Here is an 18,294-nt window from a genome sequence, read left to right as displayed (position 1 = left end):
AACCCCGGCACACGGGCGCCCCCTGCTGCCCCGGGCCGCGCGGCCGGCTCACCTGTCGAGGGGCGGGCTGAGCCGGCGCCCCCTCCCCAGTCTCCGCCCGGCTGGCGGAAGGACGTCACCGGGCGGGCCCCGCCGCGCCGCGCGGCCGCACCTCTGCGGGAGCCGGCCTCCTGCCGTGGGCCCCGCGCGCGCTTGGGGGAGGCGGCGGCGTTCCTGCGGAGCGAGTCTCGGCGGAGGCCGCGGACCGGAGGCCCCCCCCGCCCCGGAGGCGTGGGTGCCGGGCCGTCCGCGCCCCGAGGACGCGGTGGGAGAGGAGAGGTCGCTGCGGACCGGGAGCTGGGGTGTGGGGGCGGCTGGGGGACCCGAGACGGAGCGCAGCGAGGGGTGCTGGAAGCGGCTGGAGGAGGGCGTCGGCGTGGCGGTGTGTGTGTCCAGAGCACCTGCGTGCATGGGGGCATTTCCGACGGGGAAGACTGGCTTGGGTCGAAGCTGGGGGATGGGACAGAGTTCTGACCGGCAGAATCTGAGACGCCCACCGAGGACGTGTGCGCATGAGTGTTAGGAAGACAAAGGACCGCAGACTTGCGAGCCCTGGTTGACCACGGTCTCTCGGCTCAGGGCGGGATGACATCGAGAGTTCGGGGTGGAAGCGCGGAAACCTGCCTAGCGCTCCCGCAGAAGGACAGGGGCTTTCAGGCTGGAAGGCCTCCCCTGGACCCGGCTGCGGAAAGGGACGTGCCCGAGGCCCTGGAGGGCCAGCAGTGTGGGCCGGCCGGGTTCCCCACCCCCTCGCCTGGGGTTCTGAGGTTGGGAGTGGGGGGCGGGCCAATCGTCCGCACTTGAGACATTTCCCTATCAACACCAGGCAAGTGGAGTCGGGGTCCCGTGGGAACGGGGAGGATTGTGGGCAACCCATGAATGCCCCACGTCCACAGCAGAGGTCAAGAAGGGAATGCTTGGGGAAGGAGTAAGAAACTGTCGGCCGCTGCTGAGGTGAACTAAGCGACAGAACAAGGCGCCCCGCGCAGCCGCACATCACCCACCCAGGCCCTGCTCCGGAAGCCGCGCTGACACCTTGCTTACAGCAGCGGCACAAAGGCCCTACTTCCCTACGTGCCCCCTTTCCGCTTGCTCCTGGAGCCTCTCAAATGTAGATGTTTATCTTTTTTTTTTTTAAGATTTTATTTATTTATTTGAGAGAGAGAGAGAGGCAGCGAGTGAGGGAACACAAGCGGGGAGCGGGGTGGAGGGGGAGAGGCAGGAGCAGAGTCCTCACGGAGCAGGGAGCCCGATGCAGGCTGGATCCCAGGGTCCTGGGATCATGACCTGAGCTGCAGACAGATGATTAATGGCTGTGGCACCCAGGCCCCCTAGATTTTTATTTTCACACACACACCCCTGTATCAGGGCCTGGAGCATGTGCCCTCCTGACTCAGAACAACTTCCAAGCTCCCAGCTTTAACTCATCTTCTCAGAATGGTGACCCACCTGCTCCCCTCCTACTGTCATCTTCAAAGCCCAGATCAGTCCCCATTAGTTTTTGGTGATTTTAGCTCCTGACTCACTGTCCTGTCCAATACCAGTGTTGCAGGAACTCTTAATGACTCCAGAATCCACATGGGTGATCCTTCCAGTGCCCCCCACTGCCACCCTCTCTTAAAGCGCACCTGGGATTTGTTTTCATCAGGTATGATAAGGTGACAGGCGCAGACACAACTTCCTTGAGAGAACAGCCTGTACTTAATGATCCCCCAGAGGAGGGGTACATGGGGAAGGACCAGGGTTGGTCAGGCGGCAGAATTTTCTTTTTTTTAAAAGATTTTGTTTATTTATTTGACCGAGAGAGAGATCACAAGTAGGCAGAGAGGCAGGCAGAGAAAGAGGGGGAAGCAGGCTCCCCGCTGAGCAGAGAGCCCGATGCGGGGCTCCATCCCAGGACCACCAGATCATGATCTGAGCCAAAGGCAGAGGCTTAACCCACTGAGCCACCCAGGCTCCCCATGGAGGCAGAATTTGCTAGGAGAGCATGGCCCAAGCCTTTATCGTGTCTTCTGTGAGAAGAAATAGGTGAGGCAGGGTAGGCAAGTTGGAGCAAGCTTAGGGTCAGGTTGTTCCAGTGGTCTCTAGTTGTCCAGTACCTGGCCCTACAGTGATTCAGGACGGGCAATATTGGTGTGTGAGTTTGGTAAAGGAGTGTTTGGAGGGTATGGCCTCTGGGTTAATTGGTCTGCATGTGAAAGTTGTGGTCCCAGGCAAGTTGCTATCTTTAGGAATGAGCTTAACTCTGGGAGGGGCAGCCTCTCCCCAGCCAGCAAGGCCCCCAAATATCAAAGTATTGTAAGATACAGAAAATAAGAACATGACCAGTTAAGCTCTTGTTCCCATGCTCCTCTCCTCCAAGAACCTTCCCCAGGTGATGTAAGCATTTGTGTCCTATGGCTTCCTTAGTTTGTCTGCAAAGATGTCTGGCAACAACTTCTCCCATCCCTTTTGCATTAGCACTGCTCCTTCCGTCAGAAGGAAGGGTCCTTCCCCTCCTATTGACTCTGGGCCGGCCCCTTGACTTGCTTTACCCGGCAGAACTGCGGTGGGTAAGATGCCGCATACGCAGTAGGCTCTGAGGAGGCCTTGCAGCTCGTTCTCATTCTCTTGGGGTCCCGACCTCCCATTTCAAAACACCTAGTTACCCTCCTGGACAGATCAGAGAGAGAGAGAGGCCTGCACAGGGGAGTGAAACCATCTCAAACTGGCTGCCTCAGCCCCACACCCGGAATGACTGCGCCTGTAGGAATGACCCAAATTGCCCTGATTTATTATTTATTCTGAAAATCAGGCTGCATTCAGCCAGGCGGCTTTTCTACTCAGTGTGAGATGTGTGGGGTGTGCTGAGGATAGAGTGTCCAAGATCTCTCTCTCATTTGCATGTCTGATGCCTTGACTGAGGCTGGTCAGGCATCTCTTCCATGAGGCCTCTCCTCATGGCCAGTTTGGGGTCCTGCGCACCAAGATGGTCTCCAGATAGTGAGACTGATGACCCGGCAGTAAGTCCCCTGGAGGGAGGAAGGTGAAGCTCCCAGTCTGCAGGCCTGGACTCCAGAGTCCCAGAACTTCCCACTACACTGAGCGTATTAAAACAGTCACAGCGGGGTGCCTGGGTGGCTCAGTGGGTTAAAGCCTCTGCCTTCCGCTCAGGTCATGGTCCCAGGGTCCTGGGATCGAGCCCCACATCGGGCTCTCTGCTCAGCAGGGAGCCTGCTTCCTCCTCTCTCTGCCTGCCTCTCTGCCTACTTGTGATCTCTATCTGTCAAATAAATAAATAAAATCTTAAAAAAAAAAAAAAAGTCACAGCACCAGCCTGGGGGAAGCGCCACACATGGGGAGGGAACTGATTGTGACAATCTGAGACAATCTGCCACCTGCAGAAGAACCAACAGCTGAACCCAAGTTAATTTAGAGTCATGAGAAAATAAAGCTGTTGTTCTAAACCACTGCATTTTGGGGTGGTTTACTATGCAGCAATAGATAACTGGGACCAAAACTGGTACTTAGAAGTGAGGGGCGCCTGGGTCGCTCAGTGGGTTAAAGCCTCTGCCTTTGGGGCGCCTGGGTGGCTCAGTGGGTTAAAGCCTGTGCCTTCGGCTCCGGTCATGATCCCAGGTCCTGGGATCGAGCCCCACATCAGGCTCTCTGCTCAGTGGGGAGCCTGCTTCCCCCTCTCTGTCTGCCTCTCTGCCTCCTTGTGATCTGTCAAATAAATAAATAAAATCTTAAAAAAAAAAAAAGTGAGATGCTGCCATAATAAAATTCTAAAATCTCGCACTGACTTTGGAGCAGACAGCAGGTGGGCACTGGCAGTGAGAACCCTGATGATGACGGCTGGATGAGGGATGCCATCCAGAATTGGTGGGTGTCCAGAAAATGGTGAGACCATGGCCTGTGGTAACACGGAAGATAGGACAGAAAATGTGTCTAAGATCTGATTTTCCTGGCAGAAAACATAAAGGCCAATTGGCTTTGTTCAGTTATGCTAACGTGAAATAGAAAGATGAATTAAGGAGGTTGCTGCTCCACGTCCCATCAGAAGTCAGAGGACATATTTCCAAGCCAGATCTTGCTGAGTTGGAAAATCAGAACTTTCTCATTTCCAACCTTCCCAGGCAGCAAAAAGTTCTGAAGGCAAGAAATGGTGTCGTGGTGAAGAGTAAACCCGAGCGCTGCCAGCAAACGTGAGCGTCACAGTCAAGGGTACGGTTGTATGATCCCTTCTGAAGACTTCTGAGGCTTCTGAGAGAGAGTCCTTGTAGAACCCCTCAGCCATACAAAAGGGCTTCTGAGAATCTTGAGGTCATTGTCCCACAGCACCTGACTCCCGGGCCACAGGAGAGAAAAGCCTTCTCAAAGACATTTGCAGTATAGCTTTTGTCCAGTGAAACAAGGTACAGTTTGTCATAGAGAAAATCCATTTTTTAAAATATTTTATTTATTTGACAGAGATCACAAGCAGGCAGAGAGGCAGGCAGAGAGAGAGAGGAGGAGGAAGCAGGTTCCCCACTGAGCAGAGAGCCCGATGTGGGGCTTGATCCCAGGACCCTGAGATCACGACCTGAGCAGAAGGCAGAGGCTTTAACCCACTGAGCCACCCAGGTGCCCCGAAAATCCATTTTTTCTTAAAGGGTTGTATCTGCTCGAGGTAAAATGTAAAATGGACAGATTTTGAAATAAAAAGGTTGCTGGGCCCCTGCTTTTAACCGACAGGACGCAGGCTGACGAAGGTACTCAGCTGAAAACACAGGCCACTTCCTATGGAAAAGATGGCCATTGCGAGTACAAGGCCCAGTGCCCGGAGGAGGAACCACGAACGCAAGAAACAGTAGCCAAGGGGCGCCTGGGTGGCTCAGTGGGTTAAGCCTCTGCCTTCGGCTCAGGTCATGGTCTCAGGGTCCTGGGATCAAGCCTTGAATCGGGCTCTCTGCTCAGCAGGGAGCCTGCTTCCTCCTCTCTCTCTGCCTACTTGTGATCTCTGTCAAATAAATAAAATCTAAAAAAAAGTAGCCAAGGGAGCCACTTGCAGGGAGCAGACCAGCCCTGGTCAAGGAGGGTTGTGACAGGTGTTAGCTGGATTCCAGAACTGCCGTGGGCCAGTGACTAAGGGTATAACCCTCCTTGTTGGACAGGGTGTCTGTTCACTCGCACTGTGCTTTGCCACTGAATGTTGGCTGCTGGGGGGCAGATAATATGCCCTTGGGGGAAAAGGGGCCACACCCAATGTGCCTTATCGATCTGGCCCTGTTGCACATTACAGCATGCGAGACTCCAAGGCGAGTCTTGATGAGATGGTGTTTGTGGGATCACCTGGGAGATGCATTTTTCAAGGAGGAGGAGCATGAGTTGTTAGACGCCAGCGGATGGACTGGGGGCAGGCTGCTCCACTAGCAGCCCCCCAGTTGAGCCCCCCAAGTGAACAGCCTTCCTACACTGATTTTTTACTTGCTCTGGTGACTAGCTTTGGCCAGTGGGATGCCAGCAAGAATGATTCAAGCCGAGACCCCATAAATGCTTGCACATGGCTTCCATGCTAGAAGGAAGTCCAGCTATCTTGCCTGGCCACGTGGGGGGACTCTGCATAATGAGACATCACACAAAGACAAGTCACATGCAAGACAAAGAGGCACTCCAGTGAATTCCCAGCCGAGTGCAACCAAAGGAGGGACCCAGAATTCTATCACAATCACAGAATTCTAAAAAGTAATAAATCAATATTGTCTTAAGCCATAAGGTTTTGAAGTGGTTCTTTTGCACAAAAGCATATAGTCATCACCAACAGCCACTGCCCTCATGATCTCAAGTCCACACGTCTCTGGCTACTGCCTCCTGTCCTGCTAGCCCACTCTCTCTAGTGTCATGACTCCTGCAATCCTTGGGACTCTGCTGGGAGCCCCAACCCATTGGCCCTGCCCCCTCTGTTGTTCTCTCTCCTTTCCTCATTCAGCTCTAAGGCCACAGGCAGCCATCTGGGCCACTCTCTGTGCGAAACCGCTCCCCTTCCTTCTCAGCACAGCCACAGTTTTAGCTAAGCCAGCCCCCCTCTTTGTCCTTGCCCTCCTCGCAGCAGTGACCAGGCTGGACGGATAGTCACACTGACAGACACCCGAGACATTGCTGGGCCGTCCTGCCGCCTTTTTCTACTTTTCTCCTAGACAGTTACATCGCTTCTAGACCTCTCCTTGCTCTGCCAGCATCTGCTCTCCTGTCCTCACTTTCAATTGATGTCTTTGTTTTCTACTTATATGAGAAAGTAGAAAGTTCCCATCACCAGAGAACTCCCCCCAAATCCTGCCTGCACACCCCCTTGCCTTCCAGAGACTTTTCATCAGACTCTCTCCTTTGTACTGAGCTAAAACACCCATGCTCCTCCCTCCCTACCTAGTCCTCTTTTGCCAGTAACTCTCTTCTATAGGATCACTCCTGTTAAAACCAACAATCTCTCCGCTTCCCTTCTCTTTCCAGTTTTGGCCCCATTTCTCTGCTCTTGTTTTTAGCAAAAACACCTCAGAAGAGTTGTCTGTCTCACAGCCTTCAATCTTCTCCTATCCTTCCCTTCTAAGCCCTCAGACGGACTTGGTCCGCCATCACTCCATCAAGAGCTGTACTGGTCGAGGCTATCAGTGTCCTCATTTTGCTCAGTTATCAATTTCCCACCCCAACGTCACAGGACCTATCAGCAGCACCTGATGTGGCTAATCTTTCTTTCACAGTCTTTACTTGGCTCCCAAGCTACTACCCTCTCCTGGTTTTCCTCTTACTTGACATCTCCCTCTCTTTACTGGCTCCTTCTCTTTTCAACCTCTTTTCCCCTTTTGTAAGGGAGTACCCAGACCCCGGCTCAGTCTTTGACCCCTCCTTTGCTATCTCCATTTTCTTTTTTTTTAAGATTTTATTTATTTATTTGCAAGACAGAGAGAGATAGAGCAGGAGCAAGGGAGAGGGGCAGAGGGAGAAGCAGGCTCCCCCGTGAGTGGGGAGCCCGACACAAGGGTGGATCCCAGGACCCTGGGATCATGACCTGTACTGAAGGCAGATGCTTAACCGACTGAGCCACCCATGGCTCCCCTCCGCATTTTCTTCCAATGTGATCTCATCCAGTTGCATGGCTTCAAACACAACAAATGTGGGGCGCAGTGGGTTAAATCCTCTGCCTTCAGCTCAGGTCATGATCTCATGGTCCCAGGAGAGAGCCCCGTATCAGACTCCCTGCTCAGCCGGGAGCCTGCTTCCTCCTCTCTCTGCCTGCCTCTCTGCCTGCTTGTGATCTTTCCGTCAAATAAATAAATAAAATCTTTGAAAAGTGAATAAATAAATACAACAAATGTGCTATGGAATGCCGAGTTTGCACCCCAGGCTGGACAGCCCCCCTGAACTCTTTACTCATATACTCAATTCCTTTGCAACCTTAACATGAAGCATGAACCAGAAACTCATCTTTATTTTGCTGAGCCGCTGAGAGTCTGGGGTTGTTCCTGAAGCATAAACCGGGCTACAGGACACTGGCCACTTGTGTCCAGACACCCATGATCTCTCGGGCAGCGACTTGTGCTCACTTGCTAAGTAGCCTTCCTGCCTCCATTCCCCCTGCACTCCGGTGCCATCCGCCAGCTCCAACCAGGGAACAGCTACTCTTCTATTTAAGTCCTCCGACGGCCTCATGTCTCTAGGTGTAAAAGTCAAAGTCCCCATAAAAGCTTGCTGGCCCCGCTCCGGCCCCTCCTATCCCTGATCTGGGCCCGTTTCTGTCCTGCGGTCCCGTCCGGTGACCACGGACGTCCGACGTTCTCACACGTGCCCTCTCCGGCCCACGCCGCTCACGCCTGGTCAGCCAGGCATCCCCCGCCCACCGCCCTCCCTCGGACCCCGGCCCCAGACCAGCCTGCGTGCCCCGCAGCACTCCCCGCGGGCCTTCCCGCGCCCCTAACCGAAACGCGACCGGGGCTTTCGCGTCGCGCCCCGGCGCAGCATGACAGCCCCCGAGGGCGGCTGCCGGCAAACGCGGTGAGAGCGCTCGGAGGCCTCACGCCCAGGGGCGCCTGCTCGGGAAGGAGCCGGACCCGCCGCCCCAACCGCCGGCACATCCCCACCGCCCGGTCAGCAGCAGGAGAGCCGAGGGAGGCCGCGGCGGCCTGAGGGTGCGCCGCGTGAGCAACCGCGCGCCGCTGTGGTCCTCCGCTGGGCGCCGGCGCGGAGGAGGCGCTCGGCCCGGGCGGGAAGACGCGCCGGCGCGGGCCCAGGTCCCGGAGGCGCTCGGCCCCCCACCCCCGGCCCCCGCGCGGCGTCCTGCCGAGGCGGGGCCGTTTGCCTGGCGCCGCAGCGAGCCCCGCAGAAACCCCAGCCCACAGGGCCCCCCGTCGGCCCCTCCGCGAGGGAGGTCGCGCGCGCGGGCCGGGTCGCAGGGTCGGGTGTGGGGATGCGAGGCCGGGGGCCGCGGTCTGGTCGCGGGGTCGGGAGCCCGGTGCGGGGTCCGGCGCTGGGTCGGAGCCTGGAGCCGGCAGCGAGGAGCAGGAGCCGGAGCGCGGCCTCCAGCACAAAGCTTCCCGCGAAACTGACGTAGCGTGGGGCGGCCGCGCAGGCGCCGCCCCTGGCCGCGCCCCCCCCCCCCCCGCACTCCCTCTGCTCCTCAATGCGCCGGCGCACTCTCCCTCCTCCCATTGGCCACGGCGCGGCGGCGCGCGCCGGCCGGCGCAGTGCGCGCCCCGCGATTGGCGGGTCGGCGGCGGGCGGGGGTGTGTCCGCGCCCCGCCCCGCCTCCGGCTCCGCTCGCGGTGGTGCGCGCGGCGGCGGCGGCGGCGGCGGCGGCGGCGGCGGCGGCGGCGGCGGCGGCGGCGGCGGCGGCGGCGGCGGCGGCGGCGGCGGCGGCGGCGGCGGCGGCGGCGGCGGCGGCGGCGGCGGCGGCGGCGGCGGCGGCGGCGGCGGCGGCGGCGGCGCGTGGCAGGTCCGGCGGGCGCGAGGCGGCGGCGGCCCGAGCCCGGCCCAGCCTCGTCCCGCCTGGCCCCGACCCCGGCCCGCCGGCCCGGCCCACCCGGCGCGCCGCGGCGCCGCCCCGGCCCGGCCCCGGTCCCGGCCCGGCGCCTCCCGAGGGAGCGGCGCCGCCGGCCGAGCGCAGGCCCGGCCATGACCGACTTCAAATTGGGCATCGTGCGGCTCGGCCGGGTGGCCGGGAAGGTGAGCGGCGCGGGAGCTGGGGCGCGGGGCCGGAGCCGCGGGTCGGGGGGTGCGGGGCCGGGCGGGCGGGCGGCGGCGGCGGGTCTTCGCGGGCCAGGACGGGGCTGGCGGCCGCGGGCAGCGCGGCGCCCTTCCGAGGCCCGCTCGCTCGTTGGCGAGGCGGCCTGCGTGCGTCTCGGTGCCTGGCGGTCCGCAGTGGAGCTTCGCGCAGGGTTCACGCCGCCCGCGGTGGCCGGGGCTGGACGGGCCTCGGTGGGCCTCCCAGAGCAGGGCCTCCCTCTGCTTCTCTCCCTTACCGGGCCCCGCCCTCCGCGTGGTCGAGGCCGGGGCTTCCTGGCACCTGTGGGCATTGAGGCTTGGCTGTTTCCAGGAGCCGGCCGGCCGTGCAGCTGCACCAGCCACGGACCTTACCCTGGATGGGAACCCTGTTCCCATCACCAGCGGCGGAAGCTTCGGGTGGGAGAGAGGAGCAGAGGCAGTCAGATGAAGGTAAAACCGGCTTAGATCTTAGAAAAAGGCTTTCCGAGCAAGAATGCGACCAGTCCGTTTGGGGGACGTTTCCTGCGTTTCCTGCAAGAAGGAACGTGGCACTTTACCTAGGGAAGGGGGGCTCCCCGCAGCTCTGCGATCCCTGTAACTCAGGGACCGGGCGAGCTAGCGTCCTGCCTTCCGTTCACTCGGAATGTTTCCGTGAGCAAGCTAAGCGAGCAGCAGCTCCGGGGTACCGCCACCCACTTAATGAACACGTTCACGGAAGCCTTCTGGACGTTCTGCCTCCATCCAGGGCCCCTTCTTCTGTTCTGAGCAAGCCTCCCTCTCGGGTTTGGCTTACCGGCGCACTCAGACACACAGCCTAGAGGTCAGCCAGCTCAGTGGCCCTTCGGTTCTCGCACATGTGGATGGGAAGGGAGGCCTGATGTCTGCTCCTCTGCTACAGTCTCGAGTGGGAAACAACCACCTGCTGTAGGGGGTAGGCTGCTTCGTGCCCCTCACCTGCTCCACAGCGGGAAGGGCCAGTTTCTGTCTAAGGCTGATACTTGACTGTGACCCTGAACGTAACATGTTGAAACATGATTAATTTCCAGACCAAGTACACACTGATAGATGAGCAAGATATCCCGCTGGTGGAGGGCTACTCCTTTGAGGTAAGGGTGGCTGTTTCTCAGCTGACCTGCTATCAGTCAGTGCCTGGGGAGGGTCGCGAGGGGCGGGTTTTATCCCTTGCGAGGGCAGCCTGGCTTTCACCACCACCATGATGGCGTCCTCTCCCACTTTCACCCTGGTGGCTGACTCTTCCCGAAAACAGATCAAACTGTGTCATGTTTGTGGTTGAATGCTCAGCTGGACAAGCCCTGGCTGCCTAGGAGACTGTCCAGGACCACCTCGCCTTCCCTCTGGCCGGGCCCCGCCGTCACTGCTGGGCCCTGGTGCTGTCCATTCTCTCATCTTCCTGAGCTCCCCTGCTTCTGCTGTGCTCTTCTTGATGAGCTTCGGCTTACCCGCCAGTCCTCACCGACCGGCTCCTCCCCTCCGGAAGTCCTCCAGGGGTCTGCGGAGCCGCTACCCTGTTACCGCCGCACGCGTGCTTTCACGGTGCAGGTGACCCCAGCACAACACGAGTTTGAACTGCACGGGTTAACTTAGATGTGGGTGTGGTACTTTTGTTTTTTGGTTATTTGGGGGGATTTTTTGATAAATACACCCCAGTACTGTAAGTATTTTTTCTCTTTATGACTTTCTTAAAAGCGTTGTCCTTTCTCTAACTTTACCTTATTGTAAGAATGTAGCATATGTTGTATTTAAAGTATAAAATATGCGTTAGCTATCTCAGGAACCACATGGGTCTTCAGCTGTGTGGGGTTCAGTGTGCCTGACCCCTACACGTTCAGGGGTCAACTGTTAGTTACTTGTCCAAGAGTTTTTCTCACCGAATTGTGGGGTTTTTCTAAAAATGAGAAAGTTTCTCTGTATCTGCAGTATTTCTCAGAGTGGGTTGTGAGTGCATGCTTGTTGGGATACAGGGCCGGCTGCTCATGACAGGGAGCCTCTGTAGAGCCTTGGGTCCCAGAAACAGGCCTCATATATGTGCCCTGGCTTGTCTGTTTCACTTCCCTTTCCTTCAGAGGGATTCAAAGTGGAGCTGAGAGTCAGGCTTTTTAACAGATCTTCTCCTCGTTCTCTCTCAGGCCCGGATGGAAGTAGACGCAGACGGAAATGGTGCTAAGATATTTGCATATGCCTTTGACAAAAACCGAGGAAGAGGGTCGGGAAGGCTCCTTCATGAGCTGTTGTGGTAGGTGTTTTCCAGCTGCTTGCTTCCTGTTTGGGTGCTGCGTGAGCCCTGTTGTGCACAGGGCACCCGGCGTCCGTGGAGCAACCTGCCTTGACACAGCCTCCTCTGGGGTAGGGTGGGCTTGGCTCCCTCTACTGTGTTCTTGCCGAGCCTGTGAGTGGGCTGTGAGGGACGACCTGCCTCTTCTTGGCGCGCGTGGTGGAGTTCCGAAATGCTTGCCGCTGCTCGGGTGGGGTAAGCTCCAGGCTCTGCGTGTGATGCTCGGGGTTCCAGCCCGGCTTCTTGCTGCCTAGCTCTTCAGTCAAGGGGCTGAACTGCCAGCATGGTCCATCGTGTTTGGCCACAGACTCACATAGTTGGATTCCTCGCAGCAGCCTTGCTCCTGACTGTCCCCGCAGTGTGGCAGGGGCCCAGTTCGGGCCCCAGGGCTGCAGTTGGGGGGTGGGGGTGTGGAGGCGGCAGATGGTGAGAGTTGTCTGTTTCCTAGGGAGCGTCACAGGGGAGGCATCGCTCCCGGGTTTCAGGTGGTGCACCTCAACGCTGTGACTGTGGACAACCGCCTGGACAACCTGCAGCTGGTGCCGTGGGGCTGGCGGCCCAAAGCCGAAGAGACATCCAGCAAGCAGAGGTGGGTCTCCTCAGGGCCTGCTGGCGTCGGCGGGGGGCCTCCGGGGGAGAGCCCTCCTCTAAGCTTTCATGTTGCCATGTGTTTCTGTTTTTTAAAGATTTTATTTATTATTTGAGAGAGACAGCGTGTGTGGGCAAGAGAGCGGGCAAGGGAGCACAGGGAGAAGAAGAGCCCACGCTGAGCAGAGAGCCTGACGCAGGGCTCCATCCCAGGACCCTGGGGTCATGACCTGAGCCGAAGGCAGCTGCTGAACTGACTGAGCCGCCCAGGCGCCCTATCCTCTAGGTGCTTGTTACCAAGAGGGCCCATGTCTCTGTTCTGTGCTCTGATCTGTGGGAGGGGAGACCTTGGTTATTTTCCTCCAAGTATGGGATCCTTGTTTACTTCATGGGGGTGGGATGCCGTTTTGATGGTGATCTTTTGGGTTGGTTCTCTAGATCAGCCATAGTGGGGAGAAGAGCTGTCTGGGCTGGGTGCTTGTACATGGGCAGGACTTCTCTGTACTCCTGTACACACTCGTGTCTTTTTGTCTAAACGTTTCATCTAAGTAAAAAAAAGCAAGACATGGGGGCACCTGGGGGACTCAGTTGGTTAAGTGTCTGCCCTCGGCTCAGGTCATGTTCCTTGGGGTCCTGGGATCAGGCCCTGTGGTGGGCTCTCTGCTTAGCGGGGAGTCTGCTTCTCCCTCTCCCTCTGCACCCCTCCTTGTGCTCTCCTGCTTGCGCTCTCAAATAAATAAATAAATACATAAAATCTTTAAAAGAAGTAAGGTAGTGTGGTTTGGGGGCTCTGCTGTTCAGCCTCCACCACTATGTGGTCCTGCAGACACTGCTTCTGCTCAGGATAGCACAGGTAACCCTCTTGGGCAAGTCGGATGCTGAGAGCTGGCCCCAAGCGCAGCCCTGGTATGAGCTTCATGGAGCCCTTGAGAAGAGCTGGGGAACCAGCAGGATGGGAATTGGGAACCAAAATGAGCCAGGATGTTCTCGGCCATTGTGTACCATCTGTGGGCTCACAGGGGCTCTCTGGGGTTCACGTATGCCCTCAGGCCTCTGGGAAGCCTTTCATCAAAATGAAGGTGGTGTTATCAACAGAAGAGTAAGGGCAACTCAGGAGGCCAGTCAGTGTCCACAGCTCCCCTGGGTTGTCCAACATGGATGCTTGTTCAGTGGGAGCACTGGGATCTGCCCCCACAACACTGGACAGGTCTTTCCACTGTGGGCCAACAGGGCGCTGTCTACCCTTTACTGAGCAGTGGATCTCCTTTCAGGAGCTCTGGGTTATGAAGTCTGTCGCTTTAGGCCTTTGTGTGACTCATGGTCTGGCCAACCTATGGCTGAATGTTACATTTACTCATCTGAACATTATTTATGGTTATGAGATAAGATAACCACAATTGAAAACACCTTTTTGCAAAAGGGTCCTTTGCACCCCAGGCTGCGCTGTGGAGTGGTCTCTGCTGGGTCGTGGCCTGGCTGTCCCCATGCTCCTCTAGGCTGCTCCTGGGAGGCCCAGGACTGAGGCTCTGCTCTTGAGGCTCTCTCCTTTGTGACCTCTCAAGAGACAATCAAGTGGTGCCATCCTTAGTTTGTTGGCTAGGGATGGGGACTCCCAGCAGCAGTCACACCGTGGGTCAGAGCTAGCCTGAGTGCTTGTCGTGGGTCAGAGCGAGGCTGAGTGCAGCATGAACTCCCAGCTGGCCTGGGCAGTACGTCTCCTTCTCTTTCTCAGCTGGTGGCCTCCACATGGCTGGTTCTTGTGGTGGGAATCAACCTGTCTGTGAGGCTGGGAATATGGCCCATGGAATCTCCCAGGCCTGCACATCCCACCTGGCTTCCCTTCAGTGCAGTGGCCACAAGGGTGGCTCATCTGGGGGCACGGGTGGAGGGTCTCTTTGTCAAAGTGTGTTTTCTTTGCTTTCTGCTTTTAGAAGCCGTCTGGGGCCCAAGTGTACCTCTGTCTTGTAGGATTTCATTGAAAGCTCTGAAGGCGCCAGCAGCCTCCTACATCCCGGCTCTTCCCCTTTTCTTTAATTTTTTTTTTTTTTTAAAGATTTTATTTATTTATTTGACAGAGAGATCACAAGCAGGCAGAGAGGCAGGCAGAGAGAGAGGAGGAAGCAGGCTCCCTGCCGAGCAGAGAGCCCGATGCGGGGCTCGATCCCAGGACTCCGAGATCACGACCCGAGCCGAAGGCAGCGGCTTAACCCACCGAGCCACCCAGGCGCCCCCCCCCCTTTTCTTTAATTTAAAAAACTTTTCTCGTTGTGGTAAAAGGCATGTAGCATTTACCATTTTAGCCTTTTTTTTTTTTTTTTTTTTTTTTGAGATTTAAATATTTTAGAGAGAGAGCATGCATGTGTGAGAGTGTGCCCAAGGGGCGGGGAGGGCAGGAACCCAGAGAGGGAGAGAGAATCTCAGGCTCGGCTGAGCATGAGCCCCACCCGAGCTGCACCCTGCAGTCCTACGGTCGCAGCCTGAGCCACAACTGAGAGTCAGACTACGCCACCCTGGTGCCCCCATCGTAACCATGTTTGAATGGCCAGTTTAGTGGCATCGAATAGACCCACCATCCCCGCCATCCATCCACCTTCAGAACTTTCCCATTGTCCCAAACTCATACTCTGTCCCCGTTAGACACAGACCCATCCCCGCCCCAAGCCCCCACCTTTCCATTCTCTGTTTCTGGATCTGACTCCTCTAGGGTCTCCTGGGAGTACAAATCCTACAGGATTTGTCTTTTTGGTACAGGCTTATCTCAGCACAATGTCCTCAAGGTCTGTCGTTGACGGAGCCTCTGTCAGGATTTCCACCTTTTTTTTTTTTTTTTTTTTTTTTAAGATTTTATTTATTTATTTGACAGAGAGAGATCACAAGTAGGCAGAGAGGCAGGCAGAGAGAGAGAGGGGGAAGCAGGCTCCCTGCTGAGCAGAAAGCCTGACATGGGGCTCGATCCCAGGACCCTGGGATCATGACCTAAGCCGAAAGCAGAGGCTTTAACCCACTGAGCCACCCAGGCGCCCCGATTTCCACCTTTCTTAAGGTTGAATGATGACCCATTCTGTTTCTCTACCACGTCTCACCTGTTGGCATGTTGACGATGACCAGCACTTGGGTGGTTTGCACACCTCTGCTGTTGCGAATACTGCTGCGGTGAGCCTGAGAGTCCAGGTGTCTCTGTAAGACTCTGCTTCCAGCTGGTCGGAGTCTGTGCCCAGCAGTGCAGGTGCTGGGCTGTAGGGTGGTTCTCCTTTTAACTTTCTGAGGTGCCGCCATCCTCATTCCCATAGCGGCTGCGCTGCTTTAGATCTCCGCCCGCAGCGCACAACGGTTCCCGTTTCTCCACGTCCTCACCAGCACTCGTACACTCTGGTTTTGTTTTGTTTCACTCATCCTAATGAGTGTGGGGTGAAAATCTCGTTTTATTTTATTTTTTTTTTTAAAGATTTTATTTATTTATTTGACAGACAGAGTAGATCACAAGTAGGCAGAGAGGCAGGCAGAGAGAGAGGAGGAAGAAGGCTCCCCACTGAGCAGAGAGCCTGATGCGGGGCTCGATCCCAGGACCCTGGGATCATGACCTGAGCTGAAAGCAGAGGCTTTAACCCACTGAGCCACCCAGGCGCCCCGAAAATCTTGTTTTAGTTTTCATTTGTATTTTCCCGATGATGAGGAATGATAGTCATCTTTTTATGTGTGTACTGGTCATTTGTACATCTGCTTTTAGAGGAGTGTATTCAGGTCTTTTGGCTATTTTTAGAGATTTATTTATTTATTGGTGGGGGAGGGAGAGGGAGAATCTCAACTGACCTCCCACCAAGTATGGAGCCCAGTGTGGGGCCCAGTGTGACAACCCTAAGCTCATGACCCGAGCTGAAATCCAGAGTCTGATGCGTAACCTACTGAGCCACCCAGGCACCCTTACCTTTTTTTTTTTTTTTTTTTTTTTTTTTTTTTTAAGATTTTATTTATTTACTTGACAGGGAGAGAGGGAACACAAGCAGGGGGAGGGGCAGAGTGAGAAGCAGGCTTCCTGCTGAGCAGGGAGCCCAATTCGGGGCTGAATCCCAGGACCCTGGGTTCGTGACCTGAGCCAAAGGCAGACGCCTAATGAATGAGCCACCCAGGCGCCCCTCCTCTTGCCTGTTTTTATATCTGGTTGTTTGGTGTTTTTCTTGTTGAGTTATGGGAGATGTTTATATATTCTGGATATTAATTTCTTATCAAATACATGATTTGCATATATTTCCCTCATTTTGTGGGTTGCCTTTGTAGCTCTGTGGATAGTGTGCTTTTTTTGTTGTTCTTCTAAGTAAGCTCTAGGCCCAGCGTGAACTCTTGACCCAAACATCAAGAGTTAGAGCTCTGCCGCACTGACTGAGCCGGCCAGGTGCCGGAGGGCTTGCACTAAGGTCCTTGATCCATTTCGAATTAATTTTTGTATGTAACCAAGTCTCTCCAGGCCTGGCCCCCATGGGGTTGGTGGGGTGAAGGGGGTGTTAGCCTGCTCCTATGCAGCCCGGCACCAGGGCGGGCTGTGGACTGCCTGGACTTTCCCCACCCACCCTGTGCTCCAATGGGGCCCATCGGGGAGCCTCAGGTCTCACATCAGGTAGGATTCCTTAGTTGTAAGCTTCTGGTCCACTAAGGACTTAGAGCAGCTCACCGCATCAAAGGGGAGGTAGCTGGGGCAGAGGCAGGTGCCTCTGGGGCCATGAGCAGGGAAAAAGGCTGCCAGGTTTGGCCGGGTCCCAGTCCTGAGACTACGTGTCCTCTCTGCCTGCCGTGTGCCTGTCAGTCCCAGATCTGGGGGGCTGAGGAGTGAGGTAGACATAGCCCTGCTGTGTACCTTTTAGTGGGTCGGTCCCTGATGCCACACACAGATCAGCCCCACTGCGAGTGCTGTGTGGGGGCAAAGAGAAGCCAAGTTCAAGATGTCGTGAAAACAGAGCAGGGCAAACAGTTTGTCCTGAGGTCGTGTCCCCGTTGCATCCCTACCTTGGCGGTGTCTGGCTGGAGCATGCTGAGGTGTCTGCTTGTCTTTTCCAGGGAGCAAAGCTTATACTGGCTGGCGATTCAGCAGCTCCCCACGGACCCCATCGAGGAGCAGTTCCCCGTCCTGAACGTGACCCGCTACTATAACGCCAACGGGGATGTGGTGGAAGAGGAGGAAAGCTCCTGCACCTACTACGAGTGCCATTACCCGCCCTGCACGATGATCGAGAAACAGGTACCAGTGCGGCCGCGCCACCCGCCCGGCCCCTCCAGTGGCTCCCCGGCTGCAGCGGCTTTTCCGCGGCAGCTTTGGTGCATGGGCTCGCCCGGCCCTTTCCGATGGGGGATGTAGTGTCGGCCCCGCAGCCGGTCCCCTGGCGCGACGGTGAAGCCGTGGTTCTGTGTTCTTTCAGCTGCGCGAATTCAACATCTGCGGGCGTTGCCAGGCGGCCCGGTACTGCGGCTCCCAGTGCCAGCAGAAGGACTGGCCGGCCCACAAGAAGCACTGTCGGGAGAAGAAGCGCCCCTTCCAGCACGAGCTGGAGCCCGAGCGGTGACTGCGCCACTGGACCTTCCTTGGGCGCGGCAGATACAGTCCGGTGGTCGGCCTGGAGGTGCTGGAGGAGCCGGTGGCTCGCAGCCTGGCAGCCGCCGTCACAAGGACTTGGTGGGCTCAGCGGTCCCTGCGGTGTTCAGCTCCGAGCACAGACAGCTGGGGAGGCTCCCACTGGGATGCTTCTCGTTATTTATATGTTAATATGTTTGTAAACTCATGTACAGTTTTTTTGGGGGGAGGCAGTGGGAGGGTTAGAAATTACAAATAGAATCATTTGCTGTAATTCTCAAATGGCAAACGGTCGGGCCACATGTTTAAAAAGCCTAGAAAGTGTCACGTGACAGAAGCTTCTCTGGGCGGCTGCAGCCCCAGGGAGCGTGGCCTGTCTGGGGTCGCGTCTACAAGGCACAGTAAAGGGGTGGAATCATCGAGTGCCTCAGCCGTTCTTCCTTCTCCTTTTCGCCCTCGATGCTGTTGAGCTTTATTTCTGAGTGAACTAAGGTGGTCTAGGGCTGCGGGTGCGGCGTTGCCTTTATTCCTAGGTTGAGAGAGAGAGGAGGCAGGTGGGCACGGAGTGGGAGACCCAGACCCACGCTTGTCCTGTGGCAGG

General features: G+C 56.6%; 1 protein-coding gene and 1 long non-coding RNA gene across 5 annotated transcripts; both read left to right on the top strand.

Moving 5' to 3' along the window:
- Positions 1 to 110: 110 nt before the first annotated feature.
- Positions 111 to 5,768, top strand: LOC125084030 (uncharacterized). 3 transcript variants are annotated; one of them, XR_007122444.1, is made up of 3 exons: positions 111 to 806; positions 1,554 to 1,687; positions 3,993 to 4,040. It is a non-coding gene; the product is annotated as an uncharacterized LOC125084030 (long non-coding RNA). The 3 variants fall into 3 exon arrangements; XR_007122445.1 differs by lacking the exons at positions 111 to 806; positions 3,993 to 4,040 and adding an exon at positions 5,504 to 5,768 and having other exon boundaries at positions 1,280 to 1,687; XR_007122443.1 differs by lacking the exon at positions 111 to 806 and having other exon boundaries at positions 1,280 to 1,687.
- A 3,224-nt stretch (positions 5,769 to 8,992) lies between these two features.
- Positions 8,993 to 18,123, top strand: ZMYND19 (zinc finger MYND-type containing 19). 2 transcript variants are annotated; one of them, XM_047699724.1, is made up of 6 exons: positions 8,993 to 9,213; positions 10,299 to 10,358; positions 11,400 to 11,506; positions 11,994 to 12,134; positions 17,183 to 17,363; positions 17,542 to 18,123. In XM_047699724.1, the coding sequence occupies exons 1-6, from the start codon at positions 9,163 to 9,165 to the stop codon at positions 17,683 to 17,685; spliced, it is 684 nt and encodes a 227-aa protein (XP_047555680.1). In that variant the 5' UTR covers positions 8,993 to 9,162; the 3' UTR covers positions 17,686 to 18,123. The 2 variants fall into 2 exon arrangements, with proteins under 2 accessions (XP_047555680.1, XP_047555679.1); XM_047699723.1 differs by lacking the exon at positions 10,299 to 10,358 and having other exon boundaries at positions 8,998 to 9,213.
- The last annotated feature ends 171 nt before the right edge of the window (positions 18,124 to 18,294 follow it).

This window comes from Lutra lutra, chromosome 13 (genome assembly GCF_902655055.1).
Source record: "Lutra lutra chromosome 13, mLutLut1.2, whole genome shotgun sequence".
In the NCBI taxonomy this organism is placed as follows: Eukaryota; Metazoa; Chordata; class Mammalia; order Carnivora; family Mustelidae; genus Lutra; species Lutra lutra.
This window is presented reverse-complemented; position numbering and strand designations above follow the sequence as displayed.

What these genes read in the sequence shown, in the direction of transcription:
- ZMYND19 (XM_047699724.1), top strand. Translation starts at nt 9,163, where the DNA reads ATGACCGACTTCAAATTGGGCATCGTGCGGCTCGGCCGGGTGGCCGGG. An exon ending in TCGGCCGGGTGGCCGGGAAG is followed by an intron (nt 9,214 to 10,298) that starts GTGAGCGGCGCG and finishes ATTAATTTCCAG; the next exon opens with ACCAAGTACACACTGATAGA. An exon ending in CTCCTTCATGAGCTGTTGTG is followed by an intron (nt 11,507 to 11,993) that starts GTAGGTGTTTTC and finishes TCTGTTTCCTAG; the next exon opens with GGAGCGTCACAGGGGAGGCA.